This window comes from Marmota marmota, unplaced genomic scaffold (assembly GCF_001458135.2).
Source record: "Marmota marmota marmota unplaced genomic scaffold, marMar, whole genome shotgun sequence".
Lineage (NCBI taxonomy): Eukaryota > Metazoa > Chordata > Mammalia > Rodentia > Sciuridae > Marmota > Marmota marmota.
In genome coordinates, this window is record NW_026000207.1 from 2,584,764 (window position 1) to 2,598,427 (window position 13,664).

The window sequence follows — 13,664 nt, forward strand, 5'->3', positions numbered from 1 at the left end:
GACACCCTCAAGGTGTCAATGTCCTGTTTGGACTTTGGCAAATGCACCCTTAGAGGCTCAGCAGGAGTGCGGTTCCCACACTGAGCAGGAGGACATCCAGCTTTCGGGGTCTAACGTCTTTCCCAGGACAGACAGTGGCTCTTTGTGGAGCTGGTGGGACACCAGTCAGTGTGTAGCAGGGCCTGCGTTCTGCCTTGTCCCCTAGATTTACAGTGAGGCCACAGGTCAGGGGACACTCAGCACATCTGAGCACAGGTCAGAAATGTCCCAGGCAGCCGAGGCCTCCCTCTGTCACTGTGGGAAGAGGAAAGGAGCCAGTGACCTCTTCCTCTTTCTGTGGGGCATGATGTAGACACCCCAGAGGGGCCCAGCCAGCACATCCTGTCCCCTGTGTCTTCTGTGGGGCCCCAGCTCCAGACAGGGAGGCTGCAGGACCTGAGCCATGGCCCCCTGCTCCATTGCCCTCCTGGCCCTTGGTGAGTCCTGGACGGTGGGGACTGGGTGGGTGGAGGTGACAAGACAGGAACAGGTCCCTTCCCTGCACAGGCCTGAGCCAGCAAACCCAGCAGACTCTGTGCCCTCCCCCGGGGCTGCCCCTCACCTCTGCCCAGGCTCAGTGTGACCAGGGAGCACTGGGTCCTAGAGACAGACACCTGGGTTGGGGACAGGCCCAGCCTTGGGAAGGACTGGGCAGCAGAGAGCCTCTTGGAAGGGGACCTGGAGGTCTCGCAGCCACCCCAGAGCAGGAAGAAGGCCACCCTGACCCTGGGGAGCAGGTGGCCTGGGGAGCAGGGGAGGCTGAGTGCCCAGGCGCCACCAGGCCCTGCTGGCCCAGCTCTGGGGGAACCGGGGCGCTCTGCTCACTGGGCTTCTCTTCCAGGGCTCTGCCTGGGCCAGGAGATCCACGCACAGGAGGGTGAGTGCAGGTCCCAGTCCTCCTCACAGGGGCAGCTGTGGACAGGGGCATGTGGATCCAGGAGCCTGGGGACCTTAACAGTGTCCCACGCGTGGGCAACCCCAGTGTGGCCCTCAGCCAGGTCCCTGTGTCTCTGCCTGTCTCCTGTGGTTTCCTGGGCTGAGCACAGAGCTCTCCCCTGACATGGTGGCTGTGTGTCTGGGGACGCGGCAGGATGCTCTGATGGCCCACCTGGGAGTGGGTAGGTGGGGTCAGCAGGCCTGGCCTCTCCCACTTACCCGTGTTGGTGGAGAGCGTCCATTCCTGCCCCTCAGCAGTTGTGCACCCCACACCGTTACCAGCCACAGTCCCCACGCAGGCCAGTGGCTGTCCTCCAAGAGGCCCCTGGACTCCCTCCACCTCTGGCTGCAGTGTCCTGAGTGACAGGCACCTGGGCTTCTCCCACCCTGGGCCCTGTGGGTGGGGCAGGGGCCCGAAACCAGTCCTAGGTCTCAGCCAGGTGCCCCATGTCCCAGGGAGCACAGTGTCACCTCCTCTGTGCCCTGATGTGCCCAGGGACACTTGTGCAGAGTCACAGCTAAGGACCTGGACAGGGTCTCCACCTGCCCGTCCTCCCTCCCCAGGAGGCTGTGTCTGTGCCTCTCCTGCTCCTGTCAGCACACAGAGGGGCTCTGAGTGGACAGACAAGGGACCAGGACTGAGGGAGATGAGGGGAGGAGATGGACTGGGTTGGCCCAAGGGTGGGACATTCCAGTGGGCAGAGGGGTCTGAGCAGGAGGCCAGCTGTGCAGCAGGTGACCAGCCAGCAAGTGCTAACAGACTGAGAAGGAGGGGACAGTGTAGAGGACACCCAGAGGCAGAGGCTCAGCAGAGGCCCCTGGACCTGGCCCAGGGCAGAGAGGGGTGGGCACAGACTCAACCTTGGGTTGTGCACCTAAATTTAATTTGTGGCACAGCCACTCTGCCCAGGATGCCCAGGTGCCTGTCACTCACGACACTGTAGAGAGGTGGAGGGAGTCCAGGGGGCCTCTTGGAAGAAAGCCACTGGCCTGCGTGGGGACTGTGGCTGGTAACGGTGTGTGCTGCACAACTGCTGCCCAAGAACCTTGGGCTGTGCACCTGAATTTAATCTGTGGCACAGCCACTCCTCCCAGTGGACGCTGAGCCGTTGTCTGCTTCCTCCCAGGGGCCCTGCCCAGACCTTCCATCTCTGCTGAGCCAGGCTCTATGATCCCCTGGGGGAGGCCCATGACCATTGTGTGCCGAGCCCCTGCTGGGTTTGAGGACTCTCGCCTGGAGAAGGAGGGAAGCTCCCAGATCTGGGATAAGAGGGCTACGTCGCCTTCTGAGCGAGAGGCCAGATTCCTGTTCCCCTCCATGAGTGAGGACACTGCTGGGCGTTATCGCTGCCGCTACCTAAAGTCCACGTGGTCTGAGCTCAGTGAAGACTTGACGCTGGTGCTGAGCAGGGAGGACGTCACCCAGGTCACCACCTCAGTCCCAGCTCAGCCATCAGGTTGGTCCCCAGGTCCTGGACCCTGTCCCAGCTGCCATCCTGTTCACAGCCTCCTGCCCCACCTGACCCCAGGCCCCTCCCTCTGCACAGTGTCCCCTCAGCCCTCATACCCTGAGGTCCCTGGAATCCTGGTCTCATGGGCCACTTTGTGTGAACTGGACACAGCTCCAGCGTGGGGTGGGCATGGAGCTGGCCCTTCTGCTGGGTGGAGAGGGGTCCCCAGAGATGGCTGGGGGCAGACCCCTTCCAGAACAGTGTCTCTTCACTCAGATGGTGTGTTCACTGTCCTTCCCACGGGGCCAGAGCCTGGGTGGCTGAGGGTGCCCCTCTGGTGTGATCCCCTGCTACTGGGCAGGTCACCTGGGCCAGGGATAACCCTGACCAGGGCTGGATGGTGCAGTGGGGAAGCTGTGGGATGAGATGGTCCATGCCCTGTGTGTGCTTGGCCCTAAGACGTCCTGGAGTCAGGTCCAGTGCAGTGTTGGCCTGCCTCCGTGTCTCCTCAGGCTCCGAAGAGCTGCCCAGTGCTGATTCTGTGAGGTCCAGCAGGGGAAGGTGGTGGGAGAGGCCGAGAGAGACCTGCCCCAACAGCGTGGGTTATGTTGGGGCTCTCCTGTCCTTCCTGGCCCCTGATCTACTCCTCAGGAGTCTCAGGACATTGTCTGGTTTTGAGCGATGGCCACATGTGTCCTCTACTTGAATGCTCAGGGTGAAGTGGGCAGGCTGGTGGGATAGGCTCTAAAGGGCCCCCCGTAAGCTCCTTGATCTAACCCGCCCCCTTTGCAGAAGCCCTGCAGCCCACAGGTCCCCTCACAGAGCCCTGCTCCTCTGCCGGGGACTCACAGTGGGAGGGGCACTAGGCCTCTGAGCTGGGTCGAGCCTAGGGCCCAGCCCTAGCCCTGGCTTTGGAGTGGAGCTCTGGGAAGGCCAGAGTGAGGGGCACATCCTCAGGCACCGGGATGTCCCTGATACGCGGGACTCTAGGCCAGGCTCTGCTGAAGCATCTAAGGCCCCAGCAACCCGTGAGGCCGGGGCAGCCCCACCCTGTGGCGCTTCCCCCATTGCTGAGACCGGAGAGCTGAGTCCCTCTGTCAAAGGCACAAGGCTCTGAAGGGGCTGGGGCAGAACCCGTCCCGGGGCCACACCCCAGGCCCAGGGTCCCCAGCTACACCCTACCTGGAGCCACCAGGACCCACCTTCCAAAGCCTGACCTGAGAGACGGGTAAGTTCTTGGTGGCTGTGGCTCAAGGGTTAGGGAAGGCCCCCGGGGAAGGTGCCCTGGGGAGGAGGCACAGCCCGTGCCAGGTGACAGGGATGAAGTCCTGAGGCCTGCAGACCCTCCCAGGTGTCTCCCGGCTCTGCCAGGTGCTGTGTGGTGGGGGTGAAGCTGCGCCCACTCCCCGGGGGGCTCAGATGGTCCAGCCTCCCCTGTGTGCTGTGGCAGAACCTTCCGGGGGAGCAGCAGCCTGCAGACCCTTCCCCACCACATCTCCACTTCCTGACCCTGGAAGTCAGGCCAATGCAGGGAGGACCGACCTCTCCTTCCTCTTACCTCTGGTTGAATCTGAGCATCCGCAGCCGCTGGTGCCCACTGCATTGGGCAGCACAGATGTGGGGGAGCCCCTCTGGGCAGGGCTCGTCTGGAGGGAGAGGCCCAGGGTCCTGCAGGCGGCAGAGTGGGTGGGGAGGACCCTGCTGGCTGGGCCCAGCTCTGGCCTCTGATCCCCCCACCCTCCAGACCCCTCCTCCCCAGGAGCGGCACAGGTGGCTTCAGAGGACGGTAACCACCCTGGAGAGCGCTGTGGTGTCATCCCGCATGAGCCTGGGTGTGCCCTGGAGAAGGGGAAAGACTGGCTTTGGTGGTGGTCAGAGTCCAGCTCTGCCAGTGCCCAGTTTGTCCCTGGGCACAGAGAGCGTCCCCTGGGCCCCCCTGGGTCGGGTGAGAGTGACTCCCTGTGGCAGCAGAGCTGTGCCAGGAGGTCTCACGTCCACGCCCAGCAGCAGCACCGGGGGCTGTGCGGGGTGCTCACACCCGTCCCACCCCCAGCCTCCCCTGCTCTACTCCTGACCACGGAGCACCTCTACCTTTTCATCGGGGTCCCCCTGGCCTTGCTCCTGTGTCTCCTCCTCCTGCTCCTCTTCTGCCTCCATCGCCAGCATCAGAGGAAGCAGGGTAGGACTTCCCGGGAAGGGCGGGCGGGCGGCTGGGCGGGCTGTCGGTGCTGGGAAGAAGGCCTCCCTCCTAAACTCAGACCCTGACTGTCCTCAGGGCCTCCCGGTGGCAAGGGCCAGTTGCAGAGGCCACAGGAGAGGTGAGGCCCCTGGGAATGACCCCAGCCCCCGCCCAGTCCTCAGCCTCTGGCTGCCCTAGTGCTGATTTGTTCCTTCCCACAGGCTGGGCCTGGCTGTGGACAGCCTGGAGAGGTCACCAGGTAAAGGCCTGAGAGGAGGGACAGGCCTGGAGAGGGAAGTGGGGGCTCAAGGGGTCAGGAGGCAGCAGGGGAGGAGCAGGTTTAGGGCCTTTCTGGGAGGTTCCAGGTGGGTACAGAATGAGATCTGATCAAGCTGACCTTCTGTCCACCCCAGAGAACTGACCACGTGTCTTCTTCCCTCCAGACTTGGCCACGGCTGATAGACTCCCTGAGAAGGACAGGGAGACCGGAAACCCTGTAAGTCTGCCTGGGTCATCTCCCGCTGCATAAGGAAGTCCCCAGATTAGCAGCCCAGCAACACGTCCCTATTTCTTGGGTCAGGACGTTGGGAGCAGCTGAACTGGCTGGTTCTGGCTCAGGTCTTTCATGACGCTGCAGTAGAAGTGTCCACTAGGTTGCAGGAATCTGCAGGCCTGCCTGGGCAGGAGGACTCACGTCCAAGGTGGTGTACCCCACATGCAAGGTGGCACACCCCACAGCAGCTGGATTACCCAGAGGGAAACCAGGACTGGGATGGGCAGAGGACACACTGTCTTCTGTGGCCTCACTGGAGTGACCTGCCACCACTTCTGCCACTTCTGGTGGTCCCACAGATCAGCCCTGGTACCCTGTGTGCAGGGACTGCAAGATGATGTGATCCAGGAGGTGGGGCCCTGGGAGGTGGCTGCCATAGTCCCCCACCCCACAGCCCCCACCCTCATCCAGGGTCCCTCTCCCTCAGACCCCTGCTGCAAGAGATCCCCAGGAGGTGACATATGCTCAGCTGGACTACGGAGCCCTCACAGAGAGGGCAGCCCGAGCTGGGTCCCCACTGACCCCAGAGCCCAGCACATATGCGACCGTTGCCAGACACTGACTCCTGGGCCTGAGGACACTCCAAGCCACTCTTCCAAAAGCCTGAAGCAGCCATTGGGAGGACTTCTCTTGGACTCAAAGTCAGCCAGTCAGCTCTGCTGGGGACAGCAGCTGGGGCCTGGAGGTCTCTGAGCAGCATCTGGGAGATTCATCCACCAGGTGGCCCCTGCCACAGCTGACCAGCTGTCAGAGAGGCTGTGTCACAGCTACTTCCAGAGACCCAGCCTCAGTCCCTGGCTGTTTCCAGAGACCCAGAAACCAAGGTCTCATCCTAAGGCTGCTTCCAGAGAACCAGCAAAGGCCACTCCTGGGGTCCCACCTACTTCAGAGACTGCATACTGATGATGCTCAGTGGTCCCTAACGGCCTCCCTGGGTTCCAGTGCTGACTTGACTGAGACTGGGCTGCACTCAGGCTGCCCAGAGCTGAGCCGGATCTCTGGGCCAGACCTCACTTGGTACATCAATGGACATCTTTAAAACAGAACATCCCAGCCCTCATGGTCAAGCCAGAGAGGTTCATGTGGACCCAGTGTCTGCAATCTCAGCTGTTCAGAGCAGAGTGAGGGCTACGAGGGCTGTCAGTGCTTCCTGTTTTCTGCAGAACATATCGAATTGAGCAAGGCTGCATATATTCGGGGTGTGCGCCATGAGGACCTGACCTAGGCCTGCGCCCTGTAGATTTCCAGAATCAAACCCTCAGCACAGCTGCACCTGCATGCTGCACGTTAGATCCCGGGACTTGCTCATCTGACGACTGGAAGCCGATCAGTGTTTCCTGATGGAGCATGAGGGTCGGGGTGGAGCAGGGAGGGGGTCTAAAGGGAGGTGCAGAGGGCGAAGGCTGCCCCACCCACCCCCACCACACTCATGCACATCCAGGCACACAGGCACCCCTAACACGTGCCTTCACACACACGGCCCACGCTTCCGTGCATGCACAGGCATATTGTACACACTCTCACACCCCAGGAAAACCCCTGTGGGATGGGTGAGGTGTCTCCTGTTTCACATTAAAATAGAACAATTACCCTGTGGACCACTAGGGGGCGGGAGTGCCTCATCTTGATTAATATGTGTGTCTGTCTCAAAAATCAATCAATCAATCAATCAACAAACAAATAAATAAAAATCAAGAATCCCAAAGGAACAGAGAACTTTTTTTGTGTGTGTGCATGTCTTAAAATTATGAGCCCTTCACGGGATATCAGACATTTATACAATCGTCAAAGAAAAGAATAAAATAACAGGATCCTGAAAACCTGTTATAGGGCGAGATTAAACCGTGTGTGTGTGTGTGTGTGTGTGTTTCCCCATGCGTGCTCGTACAGAAAAGAGAATATTTAAAAAGAGAACAAAATTCAGCCGCCTCTTCCAGGGCTGATGGCCATCTGGGTTCGACGCCAACATCAGGGCACGCCCTTGTCCCACCGTCCACAGTGCCGCATTCTCTGCTTTGCGGGGGACCTAGGGACCGCGCATGGGCAGTCTCGGTGCGTCGCTGGACCGACGGGGTCCTTGTCCCGGCTCAGAGCCTGGTGTCCACCTCCGATGACCCTCCTTCGTCTGCTCTTTCATTTTCCGCTCCCTGCGGTTGGCTTTCTGCGGGGATCTGCCTGCTGCCCCCGCCCCGCCCCGTATCTGGTTCCCTGCTGCGACAGCGAGACCCACTTTCTGTTGGACGGGTCCAGCTCCTCTCTGCGTCTGTCCCTGGGTATTTTCAACTTCATCCCAGCGTTTCCCCAAGAATCCTGCTGGCACATAGACGGACATGATTTTTCATTTCCGGCTCCCTGCGGTTGGCTTTCTGCGGGGATCTGCCTGCTGCCCCATCCAGCTAAGGCTGGAGGCTCTTAGCAGAGGATGGACCCTGGCATTGCGGCGTGGGGGGGGGGGGTCCTTCTATTTTCCGCCACTCCCCGGGCACAGGTGTACACCAGGCCCTGCGACCCCCAGAGCGCCACCGTGGCCTCTGGAAGGCGGGACAGGAGCTAAACACGACACCACATTTTCTTTCCTGAGGGGCAGTGAGAGGAGGAGGGCCAGGGAGAGGACAGAACAGCAGGGGCAGGACTGGCCTTCCTCCCTGATCCTCGGACCTGCAGGACACAGGTCCAGGGGCGAGAGGCAAGAGAGCAATCTCCAGGGTCCCGGGCCACCCCTGTAGGAGGCAGCACTAGCTAGCACACCCAGGGTCAGGCCAGCGGAGTGGCCGGGGAGGGAGGGCCCCCTTGACTAGGGACCGCCCCCCTCCCAGTTCTGAGAACCCTGTTTGTCGGAACCGCCCTTCTGACAGAGGTTGAGGAGAATCACTAGACCAGCTAGTGAGTGTCTCTGGGCTGAGCGAGAGGGTGAGTGTCGCGACCCTGCCCGCCACCCTGACTGGCAAAAATCACACCGAGTCGGGAGTTGAGTCAGCCGAGATGGCGCAGCAACTCAGTTTATTGTGGAGGGAGAGGACTTATATAAAGAGAGGAGAAGGGAGGTGGGGGCAAAGGCCGGGGCCAATCAGAGATCGGAGAGTCCCCCAGATTGGGGTAGCCTAGGCACCCCAGTTACAGAAACAGAGCCCCGTTACCCTAGTTGCAGAAACAGAGCCCCGTTATCCTAGTTACAGAAACAATACCCCATTAGGTATGTGTGCCCCATTGCTGGAGAGTTATTCTTTGTGTTTGCGGAAGCCATATCTTGGGGCCTTTCAGGCACGTATATGGAAGCCATTTCTCAAGCTCTAACCGTCAGGTACATGGAGAATCACAAAACCAGAATCACAAGACTGGGGATTTCTTTTTCCCCAGCAATTGCACTTCCATGGTCAGTAGAGGTCCCAACACCTGTCTGGGGCCCAAGCCAGGCATCCCCTGCCCATCAAAGAGAGATTGCACCTGACCAGTTGGGGCAGGAGCAGATACTCACGGAGGTCCAGGACCCTTGGACAAAGTGGAAGCTTAGTTCACAAGAAGTGTCACCAGGCTCAAGGGAGCAGGGAGGGGAGGGAGCCCCGATCTTTGCCCACAGACTTAGGTGGCCCCCTCCACCTGGCAAGCAAGTGAGACCTCAGTCAGTCTGACCAGAGGACCAGCGGGAGGACCCAACACCACCTGGGCCACCTGCTCCCTCCAGTAGGACACCACCCAGGAAGGAGTTGGGGGGGGGTGCAGAGATGGACTTGACCTCGAGAGAGTGGCTATCATGACGTTTTAACCTGTGGGGAGCCAAGAGGGCAGTGATGGAGGAGGCAGCTTATGAGACGGACCAGAGACGTTGTATTTCTCCTGCTGAGCCAAGTTGCATCACGACCTTGGAACACACACACACACGCACACACACATGCACACACATGCACATACGTGCACACACATGAACACACATAACACACACATGCACAAACACAATACACACACATGCACAACACATGCACACACAACACACACATGCACAACACACAATATGCACACACACAACACACACACAACACACACATGCACACACAACACACACATAACACACAACACACACATGCACACATATCTGTGATGGCCCCTGCACTCCCATGAAGTAGCACTTCCCCTGTTTTAGTTTCCTGAGGAGTGAAGTGTCCCTTCTTGTGTTTTTAATGATGCTTCAACAAAATAGAGCGAAGTCCAGTGCATGGAAAGTGCTGGGCCACATGCCTGAGGGACATCTTCATTTGTCCCAGTTTCCGTGCGTATCTCCATGCATACAGTGATTGTTCACCTACTCCATCAAAGGCACCGACCACCCTCACACTTTTTGGACCGTGGTGGGTCTGTAGCACATTGGGCTGAGCACACGTCCCCTCTCACAGGGGTGGCATCTAATAGTAATGCACCCTCCTGCTGGCCAGCCTTCCCAGGGGGCTGCAGTTGGCATGATTGACGGGTCGTGGGCCGCGGTGCTGCATACCTGCTGCATCTGCGTTTAGTGTGTGGGTGAGTGAGTTTCCACAGGGGCCTTTTGCTGGACTTTTCTCCCAGGTTCTTTGGGAATCGAGGGGGCTGTCTTCACACAGGAAGAGAAGGGCTCTTATGAGCAGAGTGGACCCCACGGCTGAGCCCAGACACCGGCAGCCCCCGGGGATGCCCTACACCCATGAGCAGGCGCTTCCAGGTTCTGTCCAGGGCAGAGCCCAGGCTGAGTCCTTCCTTAGAGCCCTGGGCCAGAGGGCAGTGTTAAGGAACAAGATCTACTGGCACTTGTCCACGCACAGCAAGGAAGGCCTTACCTTAGGGGACCATTGTGACAGGTGTGGGGACCATCGTGATGGGATCTTGCAGTGAAAGAAAACCCAGGTCTGAGTGCAGCTGGGGCAGAGTGGCTGCATTAGGGAGGGGGGGTCAGCAGGTGGACAAATACCAGAGGAGGTGTCGGGGAGGGGCTCCCTGAGCCGAGGGGGCAGGATTCTTGCTGAGGGCAGCCAGGTGCCCAGGCACCAGCTGGTGGTGGGGACCCATCAGACCCCAGGGTGAGCAGGTGGAGGGTCACACTGACACCACAGGGTGCTGGATGGAGGACAAGACAAGCCCAGAGCCAGGTCAAGGCGGAAGGGAGCCCAGGGACGCAGGAGCAGGGTTGGTCAACGGGAGCATTTTATGAAGGGGTGACCTGAGGTCTGGGCCTCTCTGGGGGAGGGTCTGACCAAGAGTCACACAGCACTTGGCCTTGAGTCTTGGACAGAGCAACGACCCCAAGAGCTCAGGGCATTTCTCCTTGAAGAAATACGGCCCCTGGGTGGCCTCCCCCTGGGCTTGAGGTCAGAGTCTGGGGGGAGTCACAGGTCTCAGCCCTGCAGAGGCTGAGCCCACCCGGACTCAGGAGCCACCCGGCTGAGATTGGGCACCCCCTCCTTCTCCATCAGACCCCATCTTGCCACCCCCAGAACACTACGGGCACCTCCCTACCCCCAGCTCTGCCTGGAGCCCACCTGGAACCCAGGCTCCCCCAGCCATTCCCTCAGGCTCATTTCCTTCCCTCCATACCACGGTCTCCTTGTCCGTCTCCTCTTCAGGGGGCTGGTCCCTTACCCAGGAGGCCATGGTGTCCTTAGGCGCCCTGGGTCAGAGCTGGCTCCTGGCTGCGTCCCCAGGGTGAGCAGGCGCCTGGGCTGGAGGTTGCTGGAGACCCAGAGCCCAACGGAGGCTTCCCCAGCGGGCGGCACAGGACCCGGGAGAAGGTGGAGAGAAGAGGTGTCCCTGACACGCAGCAGCTCCCTGGGGCTGGACAGCAGCACTGGGAGCCAAGGACACGTCCTGGGTCCTGGGGGAGGCGCCGGCTTCCAGGAGCGGGGGGTGGGGCGAGCCACAGAGGTCAGGGACAGGGTCTCAGACCCCCTTCCTGAGCCTCGGAGCCCTTGGGCCTACATGGGCCCCGGGAAGCCCATCAGAGTCCCAGACAAGAATCCAGCCACACCCAGAACCACCGGGGGCTACAGTCCACCAGTCCCAGAACCACCCATCAAGGCTTGCCCAGTGGTCTGGGTGCACGGGCCTCTGTTGGCCTGGGAGCCGTCAGATCAGAAGGGGCCAGCTGGGCATCAGGAGGCCAACGTGCCACCACCTGCCCTGTCCCACACATCCTTAGTGCTCCCCAGGGATGGAGCCTGCCTGGGGGCCAGGCGGCTGAGCAGGGCTCAGGTCCAGGGCCCCAGCAAGAGAGCAGGGGCAGGCGGGACCAGGGCCCAGAGCTGACCAGGGTCACTGCCCTGGGGATCAGGGTGGAATCGGAGCGAATGTCCTCGCCGTGTACAAACAGCCCCGCGCGGGCGCCTACAGATGAGATGATGCTAGGTCGTCAGGAGCTGGTCACCTCCCTCCCACGAGGGTCCTAGCAGTTAGTGTGACAGTGTCTTAGGGGAACCAGGAGCCCGTCAGGACCAGAATCCCTGACAGGAGGTTTCCAGCCCCCGGTGACCCTGTGTGGGCTTCTAGGTTTCATCCCAAGTCCACTTGCCCCCATCCGTCTGTCCATCTATCCGTCACCCACCCGTCAGTCCATCCACCACCCACTCTCCAGCCGTCGTCATGTCCGTCAGTCAGGTACCTCGCTGTGTATCAGGCGCTGTGTGGGTCTGCCTGCTTCTGCCAGCTGAGTGCTGTCGGTCTGTGTACCCGTCCTGCGGACAGTGGCCACGTGGGCTAACCTGGACACGTGTGCAGTCTATCTGTGAAATACCTCACTGGGAACACCTTCCGGAACCCACGACCTGCCGTGGTCACGTGGGGGAAGTTAGAAAAGGCCCAGAGCCGAGTCCCGCCCTCCCTGTGACGAGCTTTGTGGCCTCACTCTGCACAGTTCCTGCCACAGGACCTGTCCTCCCACACGGGACAAGCACAGCGCAGGCCAGGGACACTGGCCATGTGCCCTCACCCCCCGCTCCCCCCGAGCCTTGGTGAGCCTGGGGATGACGAAGGCATTGAGGGGCAGCCAGGGTGGGAGATGGGCGAGGGGTGCAGGACGCTGAGCCCTGGGGGAGGAGGCAGCCCTGCCCTCTCGGTGTCCCTGGGCCTGAGCCAACGGTGGAGGGACCCAAGGCCCTGGTGAGTTGTGGAGAGGGGACAGGACGGTCCATCTAGGCCTGTCTGGACCTGCTATTGAGCAAGGAAACCACCAGCAGAGAGCAGTGTGGGTCGGGTGGTGGGATCACAGGCAGCTGAGTCCTTCCCTGGTCAAGCTGACCCTTGATGCCCCTCGAGGACCCTGCACTGTGGGTGACTTTCTCACGGGGTCTTTTTCCAGTGCTCTGCCTGGGACAGAGGAGCCACACGCAGGAGGGTGAGTCATGCCCACAGGTCCTCACCGTCCACCCAGGCCACTCTGGAGGGCGGTGGTGTCCACCCTGGGAGGGAGCCCAGCCCCAGCCTACACCACATGAACACCGCCTCAGGCTTCTCCCGACGGCTGCGGGCCCTGCCAGGCAGCAGCCGCCTCCTGCTCAGGGCCTGCCCTCTGGCCAGGCTTCGCCCCACACCTGGCCTCCAGGTCCCAGCCCCACATTTCCTCAGTGAACGTCCTGGGTTCCGGGCCAGACGACAGAGAGCTGTCCTTGGCTCCCCCTAATGTCCACCCACATCCAACCACCCAGAGTCCGGGCACCTGTCCCCATAAATGTTCTCACATCTGCCCCCAAGTCTTGCAAGGAAGTGTCTCCCTGATTCTGAAGCCCCAGAGAGCCCAAGGGGCCCCTCCAGGAGGCCCGCAGAGAAGTGAGGACTTGAGGCTGGTGCTGAGCAGGGAGGACGTCACCCAGGTCACCACCCCAGTCCCAGCTCAGCCATCAGGTTGGTCCCCAGCTCCTGGACCCTGTCCCAGCTGCCGTCCTGTCCACAGCCTCCTGCCCCCACCTGACCCCAGGCCCCTCCCTCTGCACAGTGTCCCCTCAGCCCTCATGCCCTGAGGTCCCTGGAGCCCTGGTCTCACGGGCCACTTTGTGTGACCTGGACACAGGTCCAGCATGGGGTGGGCATGGAGCTGGCCTTGCTGCTGGGTGGGGAGGGGTCCCCAGAGATGGCTGGGGCAGACCCCTTCCAGAACAGTGTCTCTTCACTCAGATGGAGGGTTCACTGTCCTTCCCACGGGGCCAGAGCCTGGGTGGCTGAGGGTGACATCTGGTGTAGTCCCCTCCCACTGGGCAGGTCACCTGGCCCAGGGATGGCACTGACCAGGGCTGGAAGGGGCACTGGGGAAGCTTTGGGAGGTGATGGTCCATGTCCTGTGTGCTCAGTCTGTTGTTAGGGTCCAGGAGGGTCAGCCCATCCCAGAGAGGGACAGGGGACATTCTCCATTTAAAGCCAAGTCTTCTCTCCCTTCTCTGTGAATTCTCTGTAACCCAGACATCCTGGGGGCCAGATGCACAGTGTCCAGGGGTGGACCAGATGCACAGTGTCCAGGGGTGGGGCCCCAGTCAGTTCTTGGGGCACTCACTAGTTT

The 13,664-nt window shown here is 61.0% G+C and overlaps 1 protein-coding gene across 5 annotated transcripts; it reads left to right on the forward strand.

Annotated features, from left to right (window-relative positions):
- Positions 1 to 260: 260 nt before the first annotated feature.
- On the forward strand, positions 261 to 6,874 carry Lair1 (leukocyte associated immunoglobulin like receptor 1). 5 transcript variants are annotated; one of them, XM_048791661.1, is made up of 8 exons: positions 294 to 476; positions 881 to 916; positions 2,103 to 2,432; positions 4,171 to 4,605; positions 4,702 to 4,744; positions 4,827 to 4,864; positions 5,049 to 5,101; positions 5,586 to 6,874. In XM_048791661.1, the coding sequence occupies exons 1-8, from the start codon at positions 443 to 445 to the stop codon at positions 5,718 to 5,720; spliced, it is 1,104 nt and encodes a 367-aa protein (XP_048647618.1). In that variant the 5' UTR covers positions 294 to 442; the 3' UTR covers positions 5,721 to 6,874. The 5 variants fall into 5 exon arrangements, with proteins under 5 accessions (XP_048647621.1, XP_048647620.1, XP_048647618.1 ...); XM_048791662.1 differs by having other exon boundaries at positions 295 to 476; positions 4,186 to 4,605; XM_015505427.2 differs by having other exon boundaries at positions 323 to 476; positions 4,480 to 4,605.
- Positions 6,875 to 13,664: the final 6,790 nt, after the last annotated feature.

Bases quoted from the DNA above. Each gene is read 5' to 3' on its own strand.
- Lair1 (XM_048791661.1), top strand. From the start codon at position 443: ATGGCCCCCTGCTCCATTGCCCTCCTGGCCCTTG. The intron at 2,433-4,170 runs GTTGGTCCCCAG...CCCACCCTCCAG, and splicing joins AGTCCCAGCTCAGCCATCAG to ACCCCTCCTCCCCAGGAGCG. The intron at 4,865-5,048 runs GTAAAGGCCTGA...TCTTCCCTCCAG, and splicing joins CAGCCTGGAGAGGTCACCAG to ACTTGGCCACGGCTGATAGA.